This window comes from Natrix helvetica (genome assembly GCF_964273705.1).
Source record: "Natrix helvetica genome assembly, chromosome: 2".
Lineage (NCBI taxonomy): Eukaryota > Metazoa > Chordata > Lepidosauria > Squamata > Natricidae > Natrix > Natrix helvetica.
In genome coordinates, this window is record NC_138552.1 from 192,740,510 (window position 1) to 192,765,739 (window position 25,230).

The following is a 25,230-nucleotide window of genomic DNA, read 5'->3' on the forward strand; positions in this document are numbered from 1 at the left end:
AAAACAATGAATGATTTGGACAATTATACTAACAAAATGGGGATGTGATGGCTCAACTGTGAAAAATGCTGAGCTTGTCAGCTGGAAAGCCAACAGCCCAGGTTCAAGACCTAAGTGTCACACAATGGGGTGCACTCCCAGTCTTTGCTCTAGGCTCCTGTCCGTCTAGCAGTTTGAAAGCATGCAAATGCAAGTAGATTAAGAGGTATCACTTTGGTGGGAAGGTACTAGTGTTCCGTGCACCTTTTACATATAGCTATTCTGGCAACATGACCATGGAAAATGGAGATGAGCACCACACTCTAAAGTTGGACACAACTGGACAGGAAAACCTTTACTGACAAAACAGTTGGTCAACTCTACCTTATTACAGCAAAAGGATACGTAATGATTTCCTTAAAGGTACTTTCTGTTGTTTCAAATATTTCTCACAGTAGATTAGCACTTGATGTAGATCATTTTCTGCATTCTCCTTCAGCAGATTCAAATGTTTACCATAGCTTTAAAAGAAATAAACTGTTAAGTAGAAGCAAAACACTTTTTAATTATTTTTTAAACGGAAGAAGTATATAATATTAATGTCAACATTTGTTGACCATAGGTAAGATGTCTTAAGAGAAGAAACAATCTGTAATATGCTTATAAAACAGCCTTGACAAGATCTCTTGGATGTATGCTACCAACTGTTCTAGCACATTGCCAAACAGAGGGGGAGAGCCTAGCCCATGACTTCTTCTGGAGGGACCAGCTGTCCCATTAAAGAAGTCCATTAGGCTATTTGAAGTGTTTGCCCAAAGAGATTGTAAAATGAACTGACATCTAAGTGCCTGATCTTCATTTTTAACCCTTCCTCCCTTCCCATAATATTTCTCTTGTGAGACTTCTAAGAAAAGCTATTTTGGGAGTTATTTTAGATAAAAAATAAGGTTAAAAGGCTTTAAATAAAGAGTGACTAAATAAGTAATCCTGCTGCATAACCTTATCTACATTCCGAAAGACTGGACGTAGAAAGCTGAGGCTCCTTTAGGCTCCTCATTAAAATTTCAAATAGCTAAGGTGTGTGAATTTATTTTTCTGAACATGAAAATTATGATCTTTATGATTATTGCTATATTCGTAGATTAAAAAATTAGCTTTGTAGCTTTGGTGATGGTTCTAATATTTTTCAGCAATTATTATCTATTGTTCTACTTTGCCCCTGAGAAATCACCTTTTCATTGTTCATTATTTTTATAACATGCTCTCTTTAATAATAGTATTTACGTTTAAATGCAGAATGTTTTTCAATGTTGTTGTTTCATGATTTTTTATTGTATATCCATAGAGTCATGTTTTGTGACATGGGCAGCCACATAAATATGATATATAAATAAGTGAATGAACAAATAAATGAAATTGTTGTCATTCTTATAACAAGATTAAAGCAATGGAGGGGAGGCAAAGCTGGACTGAAAATGGTTCTGCAAGAGTGTAACTGACTATGGCAGAACATGGAGCGGAGAATGGATTAGCTCCTTGGAAATTCTCTCCAGAGCAAGGAGAAGACAATGATTGCTCACAAATGCTTCATACAGTGTCTGCATACAATGAAATAATAAGTAGTAGTCTCCAGTGGGCTTTAGAACTGTGGGTTTCAAGGGAAAGTCATTTTAATGTTTCTAGATATCCTGCTTTCTCCTAGAGCACACTGATCTGCTACTGAGGATAAATAGTTTGTAAATTCCTTCTACACATGTTCAGATTAAATCCAAGAAATCACTATTAAAATCACAAATCCTTCATTAAAAGGTAATTCTATTACCTGGAAGTCTTGCAGAGCTGCCTCAGCAGCTGCCTGAATCTATATATGCATGCACAGTTGCCTTGCAGGCAGATCCTGTAGAAAGGCTTTTCATATACACAAACGCAGGTACATTTTCCAAAGGATATAGCTACTCTAATGCTCCAGCGAGAGTCCTTTGTGCCCATGTGCTTTGCTTGGCGTCCCTACTGAATGCTTTACCAGCCCCAATAATTGAACCAAACAATATCAATATTCAATGTTTATTTGCAGATTCTCCCTGAAAAATTCTGGACTATTATTTTACAATATTCAGTGATATAATCACTCACATTCATTAGTCAAAACACAGCATACTACTATTATTTGATTAAAGAGTTGTTTTAGTTTTTGTCATTCAGCCTGCTTGTCTCAAAGGACTTGGAGGACTGTATTTATTATATCATTTAATAATCATATTATATATTATATCAAATATAATTTCCTTTTAACTTTTGTACTATGTGTTTTTTAATGCTGTACGTCGCCCTGAGTCCTTGGGAGAAGGGCGGCATATAAATCTAATAAATCCAATCCAATCCAATCATGTTTAGCACAATGTTTATTCAAGGAACACAATTAGCAGATTCCTTAAAGGTGCAGGGTTCTGGCCAAATATTACAAGCATTTATATAGTTCACTGCCATTATCTTTAAAATAATGCCTTTTCACATCAACTCATGGAAATAATCAGAAAAGTGAAGCCTATTATAAATATCCATATGAAATATTCCAGTGAAAATTACCTTATTGTCATTTTAATACCAAGTTGCTGAATTGCTGTAAGGTTTTTAATCTCCATATTTACATCAGCTGAAAACAAAAAGGGAAAAAACATACAAAGGCTAAATAAAAATTTTCATAATCATTTTAACTAAAAACATAAGTACATTTACTAATGTTCAGCTAAGATATATTTTAAAAGGGTGTGTGTGATATATTTTTATATATTATGCATGAAGTGAAAGAAATTTAGTTTTTATTATCACAGTAAAATACACATTTAACTACCTTTGGCCTTACTTTTAACAACTGTACTCAGTACAACTTCCAATTTTAAGTTAGATATAAAGGACTATTAAATCACAGTTTACTTCTCCCAGAGTAACTATATAAAACAGTATGAGCAAAACTACTCGTGGAAGAAATGGATGTGAAAAACAGTGTTTTGATTATTATTCCAGTCATGTATTCTGAGCAAATACTTATATGCTGTAAACGCTGTTGTTAGTTGTGTTGCATTTTATACGCAGTTTACATGCTGCAAAGTTTGCAATTTAAATCATCAAAACAATCTGAAGGAGAACTTTTGCAACTAAGTATATATAATAGGATCCTATGACTGAATCCCTGATCCAACATGGTAGTACTTAAATATAATTTTTAATAGCCCCAAAGCATGTCCGGATTAATTGGCCCTATTAATCTTACAGTTTCTTCATCCTTTTGCAAAACAATAGAAACTAGACCTTAGTTTAGGAGGCCCTCCCACAACCAATCAAATATTTATTTTGATCAGAAGACTAGCATAACCTCCTACAACCATTTTGCAGTTGTGATGCATAGAAAACATATTTGGTATATTCATGTTGTGATACTTGATTTCAAAAAAACCTGATGTGAGATTAGTTTCATTAAAATGTCCCAAATTACTGTAGGTTTCAAGGCTCATAAAGAAAGTCATTTTTCTTAAACAAAGGCTGCAGTACCTGTGAACTGTCAGACTAAACAGTGAAACAATAAAGTACCCTAGAGTAGCAGCTCCCAAGCTGTCTAATTCAAGAAAAGGATTTAAAGCGGAAGTGAATGGATGTAGTTTAAAATGAAATAAAAATAATACAAAACTGATACTTGTGCACAAACATTTTAATAATAATTGTGCCTTTAAAACAGCCTCTAATCCTCCTTAATTCTGAAACCATGAGCAGAGTAAGAAGGCATTCTGTCTGACTGACATGCATTATAACATTGTTTCATTTTCTTTTTACAGTCAGAGTTGACTTTTGCCTTACATGTTACACAAATAGTAATCTGATAAATATTTGCTGTAGTCAGATCAGGAGTGGGTTCTAGCCAGTGTTACTTCTTGTCCGCTTGTGCATGTGCACTGCATGTGTCGGATGCCGCTGCGCGTGCTGGATGCATACACATGCAGAGTTCAATGGAAATTGTTCTGTGCATGCACAGAACTCCCAAAAAAAGATGGTGCCGGTAATGGCGGTGACCGTGGAACTGGTTCGGGGTCGTGGTCAGCCTGGGTCGCTGCCGGTTCTGCAACCCAGGCCCACAAACCACTACTGGTTCATCCGAACCCGTCCAAACCAATAGGAACCCACCTCTGAGTCAGATGTGTATACCAGATGATGTTGATACCAATTCATTATTATTTATTCCTTGATTTGATTTACCCAAATAAATTTCTTTGGATATAAGGAGGATTTTCTTCTGAGTAAGGGAGCAGTGAGGGCTATTTGTCCTACACTAAAACGGTTTATTAAATTTGATGAAATACTTTTGAACTAGACCTTGGCAGAATGGACCTGAATGTCTTGAAACGATGTTATGTATTAAACCACTCTTCAACCTTGGATATCACAGCAATATCTAAGAAACAAACCCAAAGTTCACTGGAATACAGTCCAATAAAATGAAACCATGAAATATTTCTTTCTATTTTCTGCCTCAGGCAGAGACCGGTGTATCTGAAAAAAAAGGAAGAATGAAATATCCTTTCAAAACCTAAGAAACTTCAAAGCTCCCTATACTGTTGAAGAACAAATTCTCTCAGGGTCCAATTGGCTTCTTTGAAATGGAGGACAAATGATTTACTCTTTACAATCAATTATATGCCTACCATGGAGAATTTACAGAGAATTTACCAACAAGAATATTCCCGATATTCTTTTCCAAGCCCGATAGCAGTAAGCAAAAAATATAATGGAATTATCCCTTCTTGACATGATTTAAAAGAAGCCAACCTTCTCTCATTTCTGTCTACTCTGTCCATTTTCTACAGGAGGAGATTTATGCTGGAATACCAGGGACTTCTCTCATTGATAAAGAAGCTCTATATCAGGGGTGTCCAACCTTGGCACCTTAAGACTTGTGGACTTCAACTCCCAGAATCCCGCAGCCAGCCATGCTGCAATTCTGGGAGCTGAAGTACACAAATCTTAAGTTGTAAAGGTTGGACACTGTTTCTCTACATTTTGATATAAAAGGAGGAAATTCATTTCAGTGTTGGAGACCTACTGCAACTATGATCTTCTTGACAAATTTCAGCTAGATATGGATAGAGTGACATTTAATACACATTTTAAAATGCCCCAATTGGAACTTCCCTGACTATTATGAAGCTAGAAAAACATTTAAGTCTTTAGATTGTACACATTTCCAAAGTTTGTAGCTTGGAGGGAAGAGAAAATGGCCTTGAAGGACAGGAGGAAGAGCTGTACTATGGCAAGAGTCAGATAAGTGGAACTTGAGCGCAGACCAAGTAAATAATTTGAGAAAATGACTCAGACAAGCCCCCTCCCTAGTTCACTTTAGATAAAGTGTGGGAATGGTGAAGCACAATCAGACTTGCAAAATGTTGTTACTATAGCTATTACAAGAAATGTAATACTGACCTGTATTAGTTTTTTACTCTGATATATCTTGTATGGCTGACAGTAGTGCAGGAGGTTAAAATATGATGCACACAGCTGACATATTGAAGGAAATGACACTATATTTTTATACATAGTTTTACAAATACATTCTTACAACCTAATGAGCAAACTCTACCTAATGGATCATGTGAAATCAACACAGATCAACGAACTTAGTTGTCCAGTATTTGCTTGAGTTCATGTACAAGAACTTTTAAAAATCTTTTAAATCCTAATACATGACTGCAAGAGTAAGAAATGATTCATCAGAGAGGCGGGGCCTGATGTCACGACGACACGACATGCAATCTTCAGGGTCCAGGATTGCTGTCAATATCTCTGTTGCTGGACGATCCTTTTGGATCTAAACCGTTCTGAAGGAACGGTGATAGAGAAGGGCACGTCCTGCTGATCTCAGGGGCATCGCAAAGCCTCAAGAAAACTAAGGGTAACTTAGATTTGCCTTGAGAAAAAAAATTGTGCCCTGTTCTGGCAACAAGGTTCTCCTTCCTGAAACAGGTGTACCTATCCAAACCAGAAGCATTGTCTGTCTAGGAATTGTGTGTTCCAACTTTGATAAGGATATGTTGGATAAGGCAAGCATTTTCCTATGGTGATTGTCAATGCTTTTTTCAGGAACTCCTTCATGTAGGCCAGTGGTTCCCAATCTTTTTTTGGCAATGCCCCACTTAAGCGTCTCTAAAATCCTGATGTCCAGGGGGAGGCGGGGCTTGACGTCACTATGACATGACATGCAATCTTGGGGCTCTAGGATTGCTGTCGATATCTCTGTTGCTGGACGATCCTTTTTGGATCTAAACCATTCTGAAGGAACGGTGATAGAGAAGAATATGTCCTGTTGATCTCAGAAGCATTGCAAAGCCTCTGATTGATCCAGGAGAAAGCTCTTTTTGCAGGCTACAAGAGAAGCAGCCAAAATGGCTGCAGAAGGTTGGGATAGACCCCTAAAATGGAAGCAGAAGACGGGAGACAGTGTGTCGAAATGGTGAGAAAAATCCTTATTATTAGAGAAGAGAAAATCCAAAAGACTTAGTTAAAATAAAATTGAAGACAGAAGGAAGCAAGCAGCGAATTAACCCTGGTTAAAAACTATTGTGTTATCTTTTTCACTTTAATTTTGTTTGTTTTCTATGATTGGACTTTTTACAAATGCCTCTTATCTTTAAACTGGACTGGTCTTTTTTTCCCCCTTCTTCCTCTATACTTTTTCCATTTTTTGTATTTGTGGATTAAAAGTTTCTTTCCTCGCAAGGCTCGGACGGATCGTAATCTTTAAACATTTTTTTTCTTCTCTTCCGGAGTTCGGAGCTTAGAAAGAGAGGCAAAAACAGAGGGAAAGGAACACTGCCATCTAGAGGCTAGAGGTTTGGCAACATCTGATAATACAAAGCTATTGGCTTTGTTTACTGAAAGGGTCAGTGGAAAACATCTTGTTTATACAGATGTTTCTTTGAAGGAAAGAGAAGGATTTGACCTGAAAAACTTTACTGAATTTGTTTGAAACCTAGAAAAAGCCTTGGATGTTTTAGTGGTAGCATTTATAACCTGGAAAAGTGGCCCAATATGAAGAAGAAAAGGGACTAACATTGCAAAGAATTATGCTACAAATTCAAAAAGTCTTAATAATCATAGAGAGAATTGAAAAGAGACTTGAAATTATAGATCAAAATACAGAAGGTACGGAGGGAAGAGATGAAAATACTTATAAAACAATGATGAAATTTGAGGACAGGGTTCAAAAAAACACAGAGACATATGAAATTGATAAGAAAATTGTTGACACTGACAGCAAATCTAGATTGGAAAGAAATGATAAGTGCGAAATACGGAAAGGAGAGATCGATGAACTGTCCAACAATGTAAACAAATCAATAAGAAAAACCAAACCAACTGGAACCGTAAACGTTTGAACTGTCACCAACGGAGCTAGACCCCAGGGTGGGGTGGACTCTCCTTCGCAGCGCCCTGAAAATGCCCTCGACCGAAGCCCTATCCCAGGCTTCCACTAGGGCTTAGGTCGAGTTGTGAGCAAGGGATTCAGGAAAAGTCCCAAGTTCCATCAGGAACCTTTCAGGGTCCATCAGGCGCCTGGGGCGGAATTATCTAGTTAGTTTTGGGCATAGCTGAAGACATTTCACAATTTTATAAAATTACTGTAAATTATACTTGATGCTTCAGATTTTATCACTACCTTAAAATGAAAATAATATGTATGATCTACTCTAGATATAATTAAATAAGACATATTCAGCTCGAAGTACTAACATAGCATTAAGTTAGCCAGCATTTAAAAACCTCTCTTCAAAGTGAATTATAAATAAGTGTTCCTTTGACAAGAATGTTTCAAGGGTGGAAAAAAAGATTAACACCAAAAGTGCAGATCTTTTCTTTAAGAGGATGTAGTTAATCCCAGCGAATCAAATAATAACCACACAAATGAAAATACTTGTAGAAGTCAACAAAAGAAAAAATATTCTTTTAAAAACTAATTCCGAAGTGAGCAAACACATTATATTTTATAAGTATGTGATTATTGCTGAGTCTTGTGATAAAATGAAACCATAAACATGGAGTTTATATCTGCTTACAAGCAATGGCAGTTTCATTTTCGTTGATACTGACTTGTGCCTCAAAGTTTTCTCAGAAAAAAAGGGGCAATTACTTTAATGGTTCCCTAAAGCCTTGGTCTAGGAGGGAGGAGGTCATCTATACCTGTCTTCCACAAGACTGGGAGAGCTTTGAAAATGCTTTCACCAATCACGTTGCAGAGTTGAATTCTACATTAGCTGAAATTTGAGTGATCTAATACAATATTCCAGTCTTGAGGTAATAAAACCATGAATAACTGTTGCCAGGAACATCTTGCAGCACTAAAACATTTCCAGCGTCCTCATATGCCAATGTGGCATACAACCAAGGAGCATCAACAATAATGATAGGCAAAAAAGATATTCAGAAACTGATTGTTTGGAAGACTTATTTCCTAATTTCTTATTTTGTTAATGCTCATTTAGTCACTTCTAACTTTTTGTGACCTCATACACATACTCTAACCAGAGCTGTCTCTAACTGCTTCTTCACATTTTTAAGAGTTCATATTTATATCATCAATATCTTCTACTTAAATGTAGCTTTGCTTGAAAGTACACAATTTAATTTCAGTGCTCTCTATCCAATGATGTCAATACGATGAATTCTTTTATCTTTTGTTAGATATTTGCCATTCAATTTCCATGCCAAATTCTATTTCCTGAATTGTTCTGTAGACTGAGACCAATGTTCCTCTTATTCCAGTTGCTGTTTTTCTTTCAGAGTTAGCAGTATTAAAATTAGAAAGACATCTTTGTGTGTTATTATAAGTTGCCATAGAGCTATTCAACTTCTGCTTCCTGTTTCAATGGTTAGAATATGTAATTTATTGCCTTGAACTCAAACTAGATTCATTCTGAGGGCTGCACTTTTTTCTTAATAAAGATGGCTATCCCACTTCTTCTACGATTTTGTGAGGTGATAGATATGATTCTACAGCAAGTCCTTTATACTGATCATGTGATTTTAAAATGTATGTTACATTTTAATTATTTCACATTAGGTGATCTATCATGAGGTCCTTATTGACTGGGATTAAAATCTGAATATGCTATGGTGAATCTTTCTACATTTCTTGCTCTTGTAGTCATGGGTAGGGATTTAAAAGATTTTAAAAGTTCTTGAACAATGAACTCAAACAAATAGTGGACAACTAAGTTCGTTGATCTGTGTTGATTTCATATGATCCATTTGGTACAGTTTGCTCATCAGATTGTAAGAATGCATTTGTAAAACTATGTATAAAATATATATTGTCATTTTCTTCAAGGTATGAGCTGTCTACATCATATTTGCACATCCTCCTGCACTACTGTCAGCCCTACAAGATAGATCAGAGTAAGAAACTAATGCAAGAGAACTTTGCTATATTGTCTTCTCTATTTCAATCCATTTCAGCTTGCTGAATCAGTCTTGATACATCTGCTGTGACATAACAAGTTCACCTTAGTTTATGGTTCTGACATTCCATGAATCAATGCGCTACTTACCTCTGCAACCTCAAACTTTTTTATTTCTCTCTCGGAATGTCAAGAGCTGGACATTCTTTTGGATTTAATCCAGTCACATCATAAACACTAGTATTACTCATACATACAGGCGCTTTTTCAATTGCTTGTTGGAGACCTTTCAACCCTGGGGGAAATCATGTTGGCCTTGATTTAATTTAGAATGCCCACTTGGCCCTTTTATAGAATAGCAGAATGTGTTGCCATTTCCCTCTTAGCTTTTCTATAACATATTCATCATAGGTTTCTTTAGGGAACATATATAGTCAACACTATAGCTCATGATGTCGGTGCAATGCACAAGTCCCTTCAACATTGCAACATAATGATCCATAAAAGAAACCACTTATTAAATATCCTTTGATAAGGAATGAGAGAACATACCATCTCAAATTGGTTATTGAAACTGGTATTCAACCATATATTTCAAAGGGAAATAGAGACCATAAAATTTAATGTTATCTCAGAACCAAAGAAAAGTAAAAATAATCCCACCATGCAGAAAATTAGCACATCAATTCTAATACAAACAACAATAAGTAATAATGCAAGGGAGACCTCAGTTTTAAGTATTAAGATTAAGATAGAGGGCATTATTATGTAACAAATTATTTTTACATTTGTTTATCAATACTACACCCAACTGTAGAAGTAAAATTTAAGCAATCTTATTTTTATAAACATTAACATTTTAGGAAACATAGTTAACATAACTTTTTAATTTTTTTCTTTATTGTTAAAAGCTTAAGTTATCTAACTCAACCTAGTTTCAATTCAATTCAATTTCAATTCAATTTCTTGCTTAATAATGGCAATTGGGTCTGGAGTATCCCACTGAGTAATGTGGCATCACTCAGCAGTAGTAATCACTTACCAGTGCTAAGCTGGAATCAAGGGTTTTTAAGTGAGGCCATCCTGTGACAGGAACTTGCAACTTTCTGCAGCTTTCAACAAGCAAAGTCAATGGGGAAGGTGGTAGAAAAACCGTAAGTCCTGGGGGGCTTGCAAGCAACCTAGTGGGCAGGTGAATGCTACAAAGTCCAGATGGGTACAGCAGCATCATATGAATATGGACAGGTGGAGTGCAATGGCACAAGTATAAGTGAGCAGAGGATGAGATGCTACAGCACTACTTGAGAATGGCATATGTGAGGTGTTGCAACCAGATATATATTAAAGAGTGCAATATTCCTGAGATCTCCATAGCAGGCTCTTCGGGAGAAGAAGCAGTGCGAGTAAATAACAGGAGCAACTTGCAACCCTCTCTGCAGGCTTCCTCATTGACTTTGTTTTTGGAAGCTGTGCAGGGAAGGTTGTAAATGGTGATCCAGTGATTATGTGACACTGCAAATATTCTAAGTTGACAAGCACTCAAATCACAATCACGTGATGGTGGGGCTGCTGTAACAGCCAGCAATCAGAAGTGTTCAGCACCATTGCAACTTAGAACCATCAGTGAATGAATGGTTCTTAACCAAGGAGTATCTATAATCTTTTGTCAGTACTACATAAAATCATTGTACTCAATAATGTACTACTACTAATATAATCTTTCTCTGTATGTGATGTTGGTGTGTTGGTGTATGTTTGTATGTATGCATACATCTCTCTGTGTGTGTCTATAAAAATCAGCCAATGAGGAAGATGTGCTCCAATTTACTACTTCTTGCCACTCTATAAAGACATGTAAAACCTCTAATAAGCATTTTGAAGTAACAGAGTTCCACACCTGGGTTGTCCTCCCTTCACAATATCTTAATTCAAAACTGGCAGATATAAATATTATAGCTTCACTAATTTCCCCAGTACCTCATGTACTAAGCTAGAAGTCAGTTGGATGCTACTTATGAAATAGAAATGTAAAAAGGCAAAATTTCCTCCCATATATACGTAATGCAACTTTCATTATTTGAAACTAGGAGAGATGTTCAAAGTTGTATGCAGCGCAACATTTTGTTTGGGCAGAATATAAAGGTAAGTCATCCAAGTCATTTATACATTTTCCCATGATAACAAGCTGTATTCTCACTCAGTTAGATAGAAGAGTGCTCCTCCAGATCAATACTGGCAGGCAATCCTGAGTTAACTCTTTTTTATTACCATTAAAAACTACAGTTATATAAATGTCAATATATGAGCTTATTATTCTCCTTCGCTTTTGAAACTCTCGTTCAAAATTAATGTGATTTTTCCTGATTTGCACATTTTAATGGATTCAAATCCTGAGAGATTTCAGAACAGCTGGATGAACAGTGTTATTTTAATTTTAACCACCCAAGGGTTTAGAAAGCCACTGTAATTTAAGGTAATCAATTTCTCATTTCCAGAAACATGATAACATAGAATATCAATGCACTGTCCGGAAACACACTTCCATATCAGATTGATTCTATTCCCCAGAACACTAAACTCAAGTCTTCTCATGCTCCTTGTGTTCTGATACTTAGCCAAAGTGTTTATGTGCTTGGATATGAATGCTAGCTGTACTAGGTAATCTGCTGACATTGCAAATCTCAAATCTATCAGGTTTCTTTAAAAAATATTAAGACATACTAAGATTTTTTTTATATATTCCGTCATTCTATTTGGAATTCTTGTATCTGCTATTTTTTGTATCTGCAATAAACAATTCAGTATTTTTTATACTTTAATAGGGAAGAATAGACAGACATATTGCAAGCATACAATTAATAATTATTTAAAAAAATAATTAAAATGTATTTTTTATGGTAACCTAGAAACTGAACTTTTGGCTCAGGTCAAATTACTCAAATACAATTAACATTAAAAACAATGATTGTTCTGTTAATATATATATATTTATATATTATGTTTGTATGCTATATTTTTGTTTTAGGGCCAAGAATTAAAAGCAACCAAAGCAATATGGGTATTATATAAATCAATCACATCAACCTAAGCCAGAAATGCTCTCTCCACAGCTCCATTTAGCTTCAAAAGAGAAGCTTGAACAGGAAAGTATCTTTCTTTTAGTTCACTAATGCAGGCAGAATAATAATATTGGAAAATTACCTTCATATACTTTGCTGCTGAAATAATGTTCTGATGGTATTTCAAAGAGGTGCAACACAATTTTTTCAATTAATTCTGCCAGATCTGCAATAAGACAAAATGATTAAAGGAAGAGTACCATAAAATAAAATGCAGAACCAAAGCAACAACTAAATTAAAGCATATAGGTGAGGAAAGCAATTTGAACTGAATGTTTATTCATACTTGCAGAGTAAAAACCATTCAAAACTTATCATCTAGTTTTGTATTCATAATATTCCCAATTTAAATTAAAATTTTAATGGCTTCACTGACAATCTATTCAGTGTAAACTGAAAGGGAAACATTTGTTATGCTTAGATTCTCCGAGGATTGCTTTAGAATATGTCAGACAGTTTTAGCATAAGGAAAATTAGCTGTAATTACATTCACTGTCTATGTTTGTCTACTGAGGAGAAAAGTTTGGCTTTCATTTTGATATAAAGGTCAGTTTGTGATAAAGAGCTCTAGGTCAGCCATCCACATCTTTTGCATAAAAAGCCACTTTTCAGACAGTTGTTTGAATTGAGCAAGATTACCTCAAAGGGCAATAAATTTCATGTGCATTTTTTGCATGAAGTAGTGTCTCTATGCTAAATGTTATAGGGCAAAAAAATCCCATATCTGCAATGATATTTTCTTTCAGTATAAGCAAGATCCTTTTATTTATATGGCTTTATTATGAATGGTAGTACCGAAGTTTGACAATTAGACTGATCATTGCTTATTCTCGTATACCAGGGGTGTCAACCTCAAGGCCTGCAGGGTATTAGATCTGCCTGTGGGGCCACCCTGGAAACAGTGAAAGACTGGCCCGCGATGCTTCTGCCAGCGAAAATGGGCTCCTGAGCTCTGTTTTCAGCTGCCACTGCCTCCTGCAACCCTCTGCCAGTGAAAACGGAGCTCAGGAGTGCCAGTGAAAATGGGAGTTAGGGGGGAAGAAGCACTGCGAGTCCTGCAGTGACCGTGGCAGCCGAAAAAGGAGCTCGGAATCCTGTTTTGGCTGACAGTGTTGAGGCCGCCACAGGCACCCTGACAGGAGTGATGTCGAGCTGGCCATGCCCACCCTGGCCCACTCCAGCCCCCTGAGGTCAAACACAACCCTGATGCAGCCCTCAATGAGTTTGACACCCCTTTCGTATACAATCACTAAATCTAATAGACAAACCGACATAGATATTCATAAAATTTACCAAAGTATTCTATGTGTCATTTTTTTTTAAAAAAAAGTGACTATGGACACTGATAAATGGCAAACCAAATTTGTTTTTTAAAGAAATATAGGCCCTTTGTTTATATAGAGATGTGTGATGTGTTTAATGAATCACCAATCTTTATATATTCTACTGTGAATTGAATGTGATAAGCACATATGCTAAAAATATAGATCGGGGTGTCAAACTCACAGCGTCATCACATGATGTATCGGGACTTTTCCGCCCTTCGCTAAACGGGGTGTGGTGGTGGCCAATGCATGACGCATCCGGCCTGCAAGTTTGATGGCCCTGAAGTAGATGCTCCAAAGCATTTGAACAAGATATTTTGTAATTGGCAGTAATGCTAAGCTCTTTTCTTCAAATCATATCTTTTGCAAGATGTTTTGAAAACAACAAAACAGGTTTAATCATTCAAATATAAGCACTTGTTTATATGTTTGAGTTATAAAGCAACTCATCTGATGAGTCTTATTAAAGCCAGCATATGCCCTAAAAAATGCTTAAATAGGGCAAAACATTACATTTCACTTAGGTGACCAAGTTAAATGTAACCTCCAGAATGTCCTAGATTTTTCTTCTGGTTCTCACATTACATAATCTCATAAAAATAATGACCAAGAATCTGTGATTTACAATGGATATCCAAATCAAATCAAACTTTTGTCAGGACCTATGGGCCAGAAAGTACAACAATAAAATACTAAGATCTGTAATTATTAATAAAACTTTAATTACATAAAAATATTATTGGAGTAAATGTATTACACCTTGTAGTTTACAGTAAGTTATTCATATGTTAAAAGACACAGATACTCATAACAGGCCCTGAAATGGAAGTCATGATTGTAGCCCATCTAGTTTTTGTACTTGAAAAGAAGGAAGCAAATAAGCAGTTTCTGCAAATGCAGCAAAACAGGGTTTGGGAGATGGGAACATATCCAATCTATCAAAAGATGGAAAGTAATCAAAATGTCCAAGTTCTCATGCTTCCAGTGTTTTTCAAAACGGAACTTCAGGCTGAGGAAATTAGCTTTGGAGTTATATTCTTAGACTTCGGTATGAGATTACAAGGCAAACTGCCAGCAGCTCTTTTTCCGGTTACTGATGGTTCAATATTGAAATATAACAATTGCTAGCTTTTGCTAATCTATTATTTCTATTTCTATATCTATTCTCACTGAATAATAGGAAAGCCAATTTAAGTAGCAGATTGAGAAATAAATAATGCTGCCTTAAATAAGTTAATCTCACCTGATGTTCTAATGCATTCCCTAGTTTTATTGCTTCAGATAATCGAAGACACATTCCTGTTCCTGATCTCTCTCAGGTGATTCTAAACTGAGGAATTAAAATGCCCCAGTTAAAAAGATGGCCCTTGTCCTAAGTTATACCTACATTTCCAGGAGATGGATAAATTACAGGATGGTTACTACAATTCTAAAATTCAATAGAATTTCTGCTTAAAAGTGTGAAAAATGGGAAACCAGTTTGCATTAATTCTTTTAAAAATAATCATATAAGTGGTTCTGGGAATGGACCATCAACCTTCCCAAAACAAAACAAAAGCTGAACACCCAGATATATTATTGAGAAATATGAATAACAACAACAAACATATGGCACTCAAATACAATATCCCAATAAAGTTATCACAGAACATTTCATTTTAGAAGCTAAACAATTTTCCTTAAGTTCACAATGTTGCTGTATGTAATCATATTATTTTCCTTCATGCAATTTGGTCTCGTAGGGATTTGCAAGGTTATTTTTTTAAAAAAAATTGAAAGAAGGCCTACATTAGTGGTTCCCAACGTGGGGCCCATGCCCCGCAGGGGGGCAATTTGATTTTTAATGGGGGCAATTTGAACCTTGCTTAAACCAAGTTAATGGTCTTTTAGATTTCCTCTGCATGAGTAGTTCCCTTTTTGAATAAAATAAGAATTATATGTCACAGAGGGGACATCAAGATTTTATTTTATTTTTTTAAATAAAATTTTTATTTTCAAACAAACACAAACACACAAAACATACAACATAAAAACCTCTTCAACTGCATACAGTGTCGATTGGTCAAAAAGTCTTTCTGCATACTTTCTATAGTCATCACTTGAGTTTTATCAAAAATCACATATTGTCAATCAAATATCTTTGTATACATTATTATTATACTTCATTTGTTTGATTATCACTATTGTTTCTCTTTTAAGCATGGTATTCTAAATATGTATCCATTTATATTATAATAATTCATTATATCATCTTCAATATATCCAATAATAAAGAATTTTTTGATATCCTATTCTAAATCATTCTATTATTTTAGCATTGATAACATTCTCTAATAATTTTCAATTCCATGTTTTTTCCATTATTAGTATCATCAATCTAATATACATGTATACAAATATGTATAATTGTTAAACATCCATTAAACTAACTATTATTACATCCTTTTTATATAAAGCATATTAAATTTGAAATAAATTTATATTATGGAGTTTCATTCCATCATCCTGAAATCATCCAATGATATTACATCTTTATATTGTCTTCTATATGGAATTATCTTTTATAAAAAGGCTTTTCAACATCATCTCCATCATCCTCACTTACAGTTTGTATAAAATTTCATATTATCAATCTAGTATATATAATTGCTTTATTATCATTATTGATCATTTATTTGACTATAGCTATTATTACTTTGTCTTATACATTATACTCAAAATTTAACTACATTTATTATTATTATTATTATTTATTATTTTATTGAACTTATTAGTCGCCCCCTCTCCCCACAGGGACTCGGGGCGACGTACAGAGCAATAATCAAGATAGCACCATAAAATCGTGCAGAGGAGGTAAAAATAAGTCCATAAATAAGCATACTTACAAAGTTTAAAACCCCAAAAATATTAAAAACAAAATTTCCCATTGTAAAATGACCTGGGGTGGCAAGATAGTAACGTTATGCCAGGCCGGCTTGACAAAACAGGTAGGTCTTCAGCTTCATACGGAAGGAGCGAAGATCGGTTGTTGTCCGGATGTCTGGGGGGAGGTCATTCCAAAGGGTAGGGCCCACCACAGAGAAGGCCCTACTCCTGGGCACCGTCCCCAGGCACTCTCTAGAGGACGGCACCCGGAGTAGCCCCTCCCTGTGTGAGCGAGTGGGTCGCAGGGATGTATTTAACTTTCATAGAGCCCAGGAAGTGATTCTTCCCAACTTTTCTCCTAGACCTACGCATCCCAAGGAGCGTACTTGGCATAAGTTGGACGTGAGACATGCTGTCCGCATTTATGTTAAGAGGATTAAGGACTTTAGATGCTCCAAATCCTTCTTTGGATCATTTCATCCTGGGTCACTGGGCCACAAAGCGTCATCTTCCACCATTGGGCGTTGGCTGCAGGCCTGCATCAAGATGGCCTATGAACATCAGGGCAGGGCCATGCCATGTTGCGTGACTGCACACTCCACGAGGAGTGCTGCCACTTCAGCAGCGTGGGTGACCCAAGCGTCCATCATTGACATTTGTAGAGCGGCTACATCGGCTTATCCCATAGCATTCATCAGAAATTATAAAATTGACACCTTTGCCTCAGCCAAAGCTTCCTTTGGAAGAAGGGTTTCGCAAAAAGTTGCCGAGGCTCCGGACAATCTGGACACTTCCCACCCTGAGAAACAATAGCTTGGGTATGTCCCATGTTTGGACTCTCCAAGCAGCGCACAGGAGAAAGACCGTTGGCTTACCTGAACGGTCGTTCTCTGGGTGCTGTGGGAGAGTCCAAACCCACCCGGGGTCTTCTGAGGTGTTCAAGACTCTTATTTTTCAATTGACTATGGGATGGGCGTCCCGCAATGGATACTTCTTCGTTTTTAAACTGATCCCAATGAGGCAAAGGGAGGTGTGGTCAAAGAAAAATTCACTCAGTCCTAGGGCAGATAGACTGTGTTAACCCATGCTTGGACTCTCCAAGCAGTGCACAGGAGAACTCATATTCACACAAAGTGAATCCTTATGCATTCTATGCTTGACCTTGGAATGGTTTCCCTGCAATATCTGGAGATGAAAGGAAGTGAACCTGCATCTTCTTCATAAAACAGAAAGGTTCTACCAACTATAGATCTACAGTATATCCTTCCCAACATAAGTCTAACCTCCAAAATAAGTTCCCATCAGATAAATAACATTTGGATATAAAGCCTTCCTCTTTTACAACCTACAGGCATATCATGCTTTGTAGTGAGGGTTATTAATATAAGTCAGGGGTCAGCAACCCATGGCTCTGGAGCCGCATGTGGCTCTTTCATCCCTTTGCTGTGGCTCCTTGTCTTTGTCAGCTCTACAATTGATAGGGCTTTTGATTAGGGTAGGTAGAGGAGAAAGGATGCCGCACTAGGAGGAGACTCTATGGTGGGGGAACTGGACTTCCGTTCAGCTCCAGAATTGAACGGGGGGCTTCCAGTTCAGATCTTTGAGGCTATTTGAATGTTTAACGTTGCCGACCCCTGATATAAGTGAACAAAGAAAAGTTACTTGTTTTGGATAAAAATATGGAATTATGGGCTACAAAATGCATTTCCGACTCCTTTTTCAGCCTCCTCTTTCTTGATATTTAGGAGATCATAAAGGTGCATTTCTTTTACCAGGGATTTTCATTGTTAATCTATTTCAGTATTAATTTTAACATTGCTTTTAATTTTTGTTTTTACATTTTCTTTTTTAATTTTTAAATCTTGTCAGTCTCTTTGAATAGTTACCTGAAAGAGCATTTGTATATAAATAAACAAAGAAATAAACTTACTGGCTCCACTTATGACATCTGGTTTCTTTTGCATGATTTCACAAAACTGCCTTTGAACATTTTCAAGCCATCCCGTCTGTTTATTTGGGTTTTTTAATATAGATAAAAGTTTGCTAACATCATCATCTGAAACAAAGATGAAAATACCATTGCACATCTGAAAGTGGTAAAAAGGTCTCTTGCTAGGACTATTCTGTTGCCCTAAATTTGAAGAAAATGGGTTCTATATCTTTTAAACAATTGCTTTATCTGTGGATTCAGGTCTAACTTCAAACTGGGAAAGCACAGCTATAATTATCAATTTTTTTTTTTACCAAGTAGCTCCAATAAACTGAAAACAACAGATAAGTTTCAAAAATGTAAAGAAGGGCGTATAACAAAGGCAGAATTTCCAAATAACACAAATTTGCAAGGAAAGAATTGGAAAACTTAAGGCTTAGTATGATTTAAAGCATGGGTGTCCAACTTTTTGGTTTGCCTGGGTCACAATAAGTGAAGAGGAATTGCCTTACACCGATATAAAATATATAGTATAGTTACATAAATAACAAACTTGTTTTTTTAATCTTTTTTTTAACTATCTTATGGGGCAGCATTACTACCTGTCCTGGGCCATAGGTTGGATACAACTGATTTAAAGTTTGCTAAGAATTCCAAAAATAACAAAAAGGATTCTGTGGACTTGTGCAGAAAAAGAGGAAAGTTAAAGTAAAAATTAGTCCACAGTTTCAAGAAGATGGCAAGAGGGTGGCAGGCAACAGGGAGAAGGCTGAACTGCCTAATCCCCACCTTGCATCCGGTGATGACAGCACCATTGCAATGGCGGTGTTATCACCAGAAGTCAAGTTCAATGCTGGTATGACTGGTAGAATATCTCCTATCAAAGGCATCAAAGTCAGAGTGTTCAATTCGGAAGTGAAAAACACTCAAACTCTTTAAACATGAAGTTCAAGAAAGCGGTCCAAATCTAGCAACTGGAATTAGATTGATTTTTCACCTACACATAGATGAAAAAGGAGTTATATTCTGTACAAATATTTACTCCAAGACCTTGATATAATACTTAGCCACTATGAAATCACTAAGTTGCCAAAGAATGAAATATTTCCTCATGGAAATGAACATTGATTCTATGACAAATATATGCTAAATTTACTCAGGGGATTATAAATGGGATTTCAGAGTTAGCCATTTGTCCCCTGTAATTATTCAGAGAGATATGCTAGCTTTTCTAGTTAATGTTACTGTATTCACACTTAGGGTTATTCAGTTAGTTGCAATATGGCGTTTTCTTATCTGTCAAATTTTACACAGGGACAGGAATATATATGTCTGTTCTCCAGAAACTCAATCTGCATTCATGATAGCAGAAGCTTCACTGGCTGAATGAAACTGGATAAGATGCTTTACTGCAAACAAGAAAAACATGCATATACTTACCTGCCTACCTACCAATAGAGACTGGCCTATTGCAGAACATAACAATCAGGTTGTACATATAAATCATATGCCTTTCCTATTACCCTTTCAAATCAATGGATCTATGGCGATCCTTTACTGTGAGTCTGGCAGGTACTTGCTCAGTGTTTACACAATACTTTTGTCCAGCTCAGATACTCACCAGCTTCATCCCTTGCACTTTCCATGCACATATGTACATCTCATATTACACAACTCATATACCATGCACCCTAGTTTCTTTTTCCATACCAGAAATTTTTTTAGCGTTCTGTAGTTATCGGGAAATTTTATTCCTCATTTAATTTGGGCTCCTTTTGAGATGTATTCCCTCCCAAGGCTGATTCTACTTCTACAAAATGTTAAGGTTACTCTAAGCATATAAAAGTGATTGTTTTGCTTTCGTGGGGCCTGTTTTAGCTGCAGACCGGATGAAAAGCTGTCACCTCATATAGTATTTCATTGATAGATGTCATAACCCCCTATGGGAGTCATTATAAAGGCTATCTATCTATTCATCTTTGCAATCTCTAGTCTGATGAAATATTTACATAACTGCTTCTAAATATCGGGTAACTAAAATGCTATCCACATAGTTACAAATCTGATAAACACTGAGGATCGAAAGTGTGGCATATCAACACAGCATGCTGCTAATTCATGCAGATTTGGAAGGAGACGACTTCTGGATACAGGTGAAACTTGAAAAATTAGAATATCATGCAAAAGTTCATTTATTCCAGTAATGCAACTTAACAGGTGAAACTAATATATGAGATAGACTCATTACATGCAAAGCAAGATAGTTCAAGCTGTGATTTGTCATAATTGTGATGATTAAGGCTTACAGCACATGAAAACCCCAAATCCACAATCTCAGAAAATTAGAATATTGTGAAGAAGTGCAATACTCTAGGCTCAAAGTGTCCCACTCAATCAGCTAATTAAGCCATAACACCTGCAAAGGATTCCTGAGCCTTTAAATGGTCTCTCAGTCTGGTTCAGTAGGAATCACAATCATGGGAAAGACTGCTAACCTGACAGTTGTGCAGAAAACCATCACTGACACCCCCCATAAGGCGGGAAAGCCTCAAACGGTAATTGCAAAAGAAGTTGGATGCTCCCAAAGTGCTGTATCAAAGCACATTAATAGGAAGTTATATGGAAGGGGAAAGTGTGGAAGAAAAAGGTGCACAAGCAGCAGGGATGACTGCAGCCTGGAGAGGATTCCTGTTCCAACTAGCCGGCCTGGCTTAACTAGAACCTTCTAACCTCCCTGGCAATTTTAATATTTTAATATTTTAAATGTAAATTTTGGGGTTTTTAAACTGTTTCAATTGTTTTAATTTATTGCTATTTATTTGAACCTAGTGGCTTTCATTTGTATTTGACTGTAAAATATTGATGTCACCTCCTCCATGCCACATCTGTATTTTTGATTTAATTGTACGTCGCCCCGAGTCCCTTTGCGGAGAGGGGGCGACTGATAAATCGAAACAAATAAAATAAAGGATTGTCAGGAAAAGGCCATTCAAAAGTGTTGGGGACTTTCATAGGGAGTGGTCTGAGACTGGAGTCAGTGCATCAAGAGCCACCACACACAGACAGATCCTGGACATGGGCTTCAAATGTCGTATTCCTCTTGTCAAGCCGCTCCTGAACAACAAACAATGTCAGAAGTGTCTTACCTGGGCTAAAGAAAAACAGACCTGGTCTGTTGCTCAGTGGGCCAAAGTCCTCTTAATGATGAGAGCAACTTTTGCATCTCATTTGGAAACCAAGGACCCAGAGTATGGAGGAAGAATGGAGAGGCACACACTGCAAGATGCTTGAAGTCCAGTGTGAAGTTTCCAGTCTGTGTTGATTTGGGGAGCCATGTCATCTGTTGGTAGACTGTGCTTCATTAAGTCCATGGTCAACACAGCTGTCTACCAGGAGATTTTGGAGCACTTCATGCTTCCTTCCGCAGATGAGCTTTATGGGGATGCTGACTTCATTTTCCAGCAGGACTTGGCACCTGCCCACACTGCCAAAAGCACCAAAACCTGGTTCAATGACCGTGGGATTACTGTGCTTGATTGGCCAGCAAACTCGCCTGACCTGAACCCCATAGAGAATCTATGGGGCATTGCCAAGAGAAAGATGAAAGACATGAGACCGAACAATGCAGAAGAGCTGAAGGCCACTATTGAAGCATCCTGGTCTTCCATAACACCTCAGCAGTGCCACAGGCTGATAGCTTCCATGCCATGCTGCATTGAGGCAGTAATTGCTGCAAAAGGGGCCCAAACCAAGTACTGAGTACATATGCATGCTTATACTTTTTAGAGGTCTGATATTGTTCTTTGTACAATCCTTGTTTTATTGATTGCATGTAATATTCTAATTTTCTGAGATGGTGGATTTGGGGTTTTCATGAGCTGTAAACCATAATCATTACAATTATGACAAATCACGGCTTGAACTATCTTGCTTTGCATGTAATGAGTCTATCTCATATATTAGTTTCACCTTTTAAGTTGCATTACTGAAATAAATGAACTTTTGCATGATATTCTAATTTTTCGAGTTTCACCTCTATGTTTAAATGTGTAAAATGTAGTAGGTGAGGAATTTTTGAGTTTGTTTTTACATTTATACTATCTGAGATGGTTTATTTACATGTGCACAATCCGCCCCCCATGTATGTAATATTATTAATTAACCTATTTGAAAACTATTTCCTTTGAGATGTATGGAATTTAAAAAGTCTGTTTAGCAAGCTATTGTTTAGAAATGAGTCTATATTGGATTTCCAGTGATCGAGATTTTTTTTCCCTATTTATACTGACAAGATTTGTGCTACAGTTTACTTATTTTTACCTTTAACTAATATCAGATTGCTAATGCCCCATTTCAAATGGATTTTTCCAAATAAAATAATAACTTACAAATGAGGATAACCCTATTTATTAAACAAAGTTATTTTTTCTACTACTTTATTAGTTTGTATTAGTTTTTACTTTTGTTTTTAAAATTTTCAATAAAATCATATTTTAAAAACATCTGCTGTGTTCATATTAAATTCAGAGAATAATAGCAAAGTTATCTCCTCTTGATCCATTGCTTATTAATGTACATAAGCATGAACCAAGGTGTTATACCCAAAGAATAATTATATTTCAAACTAAAACAAAAGTATAATAGGTACAGATAACTCAATTCTGATCTTCTCCAGGGAATAAATACTACCCTTGGAACAGTAATCAAGTGAAGGAAAATTCCTTGCTTTGCAGAGTTAAGAAAGAAAATATTTTATGTATTTGTTCTATTTAAAAAACCGTACATGCTTAGAATCTATGAACTGACTGCAGTGCCTGTCTGGACAGGTATCTCCACATGTTCTGTTTCTTTCCACTTAAATTGTGCTTGGTGCGATTGCTACATCTGTGATAGTGAATAATTCAACAGTAAACAGAATCACGCTGCATCTCAATGACCACATACAAGCCAAAAGGTGAAAGAAAATATAGTGAATCCAACAACCTTCTGTTACCTCATAAACAATGTGTATATTTCATCTCACATACAGGAATTTCCCTTAAAGATACGTTTCAATGTATAAAAAAATGAAGTGGTAAAGATGGCTGAACTACCAAATAGCTACAGAGAATATATACTACTGTAGTTAACACATGAAATTGTAGCCTCATTAAACAATGCATACTTTATACTTTTGTAGTACATCATAAAACCACAATGTACCTTTCCTTGAATGGTTTTTTCTAGGAAATTCAGCAAGATAGCATGCTGGCAAGGGATATGATGAAAACATTGGCCAAGGATATGGATCATCACCCTAAGGAAGAGCACAGTGAAGAAGAAAGTTGTATACTTTGTTCAACTAACTTAATTGATTTAACTGTTCAAAGAATCGGCATCTTAATTCCAGCATACTATTCTTGGTGCTACAATTTAATTTTATTATTAAAAAGCGTATCATTCCTAATTTTATACATTGAGTTCACTGGCAGAAGTAGACTGACTATGTTGGTCTATAAAAAACCAACAATCCATAGATAATTATGAAAGATAATAGAGGGATAGACAAAACGAACACTACATAATGGAGGTATTACAAGTCATTTACAGATATAATTAGTATATGAAATAGCAAGACACTTGTTAGCCTATTCAGGAATTGCGGCGACGTTCATGGAAGGAAGGAGGACAGCCCATTCCGCACTTACGTTGCCACTTGACATTCGCCATTCCTGTCTAATGCAGGATTGGGATAAATACATACCCGGGCAACGCCAGGTTATCAGCTAGTTTATTATAATTACTGTATTGGTAGAGTGTTCGTATTGTCTTTTTCAGATTGAAACAGTTTATCAATTCTATAGCTAATTAATAAAAATTAAATACAGGGTTAATCAAAATTAAATGAAGTGCAATATTTTTTTAAAATGCATGCATGTAGAGCAGAGGTGTCAAACTCAATTTCATTGAGAGCCGCATCAGGGTTGTGTTGGGGCTAGTTGGACATGGCGGGGTGGGCATGGCCAGCTCGACGTCTCTCATGTCAGGGGCACCTGTGGAGGCCCAAGTGCTCTGCCAGCGAAAACAGGATCTCGAGCTCCGTTTTTGTCTGTGATGGCCTCCTGCATCCCTCTGCTAACGAAAACAGAGCTTGCAAGGGCTGCCTGCAGCCCTCCCAAGTTCTGTTTTTGCTGGTAGAGGCACCACAGGCCGGTCCTTCATTGTTTCCAGGGTGGCCCCACGGGCCAGATCTAAGCACCCTGCAGGCCGGATCTGGCCCCCGGGTCTTGAGTTTGACACCCCTGATATAGAGGGATTACTTGGAGTAGCGGTAGCTCAGCTTTGCTATAGATTCTCAACAGTTGGAGTCTTCAACCTTGGGAGTTTAATATTTTGCACCTATTTGGGGAATAAACCTTAACACTGAATAAGCAATGCATATCTGGGGCATAATCTCAGAAGTTATGAGAAGCATTCCAACACTGATTTTCTAAAGCTGTTCAGAAGAGCAGCAGATGTTTTAAACAAATCATTGATTAAATAAAAGAGAAAATAATCAATTGCAACCTACAGTGAGGCTAGAGGAAAAGGAA

At 36.6% G+C, this 25,230-nt stretch overlaps 1 protein-coding gene across 2 annotated transcripts in view; it reads right to left on the reverse strand.

The window, feature by feature from the left end:
- Positions 1-25,230, reverse strand: part of TBC1D32 (TBC1 domain family member 32) — a 76,217-nt gene that overhangs the window by 11,701 nt on the left and 39,286 nt on the right. For both annotated transcript variants that reach the window (XM_081940260.1, XM_081940259.1), the window contains exons 16-20: positions 23,861-23,954; positions 18,659-18,784; positions 12,621-12,704; positions 2,566-2,632; positions 385-500 (exon numbers count right to left, since the gene is read on the reverse strand). In XM_081940260.1, the coding sequence (XP_081796386.1) occupies positions 385-500; positions 2,566-2,632; positions 12,621-12,704; positions 18,659-18,784; positions 23,861-23,954 (487 nt within the window). The remainder of the gene's footprint in view (positions 1-384; positions 501-2,565; positions 2,633-12,620; positions 12,705-18,658; positions 18,785-23,860; positions 23,955-25,230) is intronic.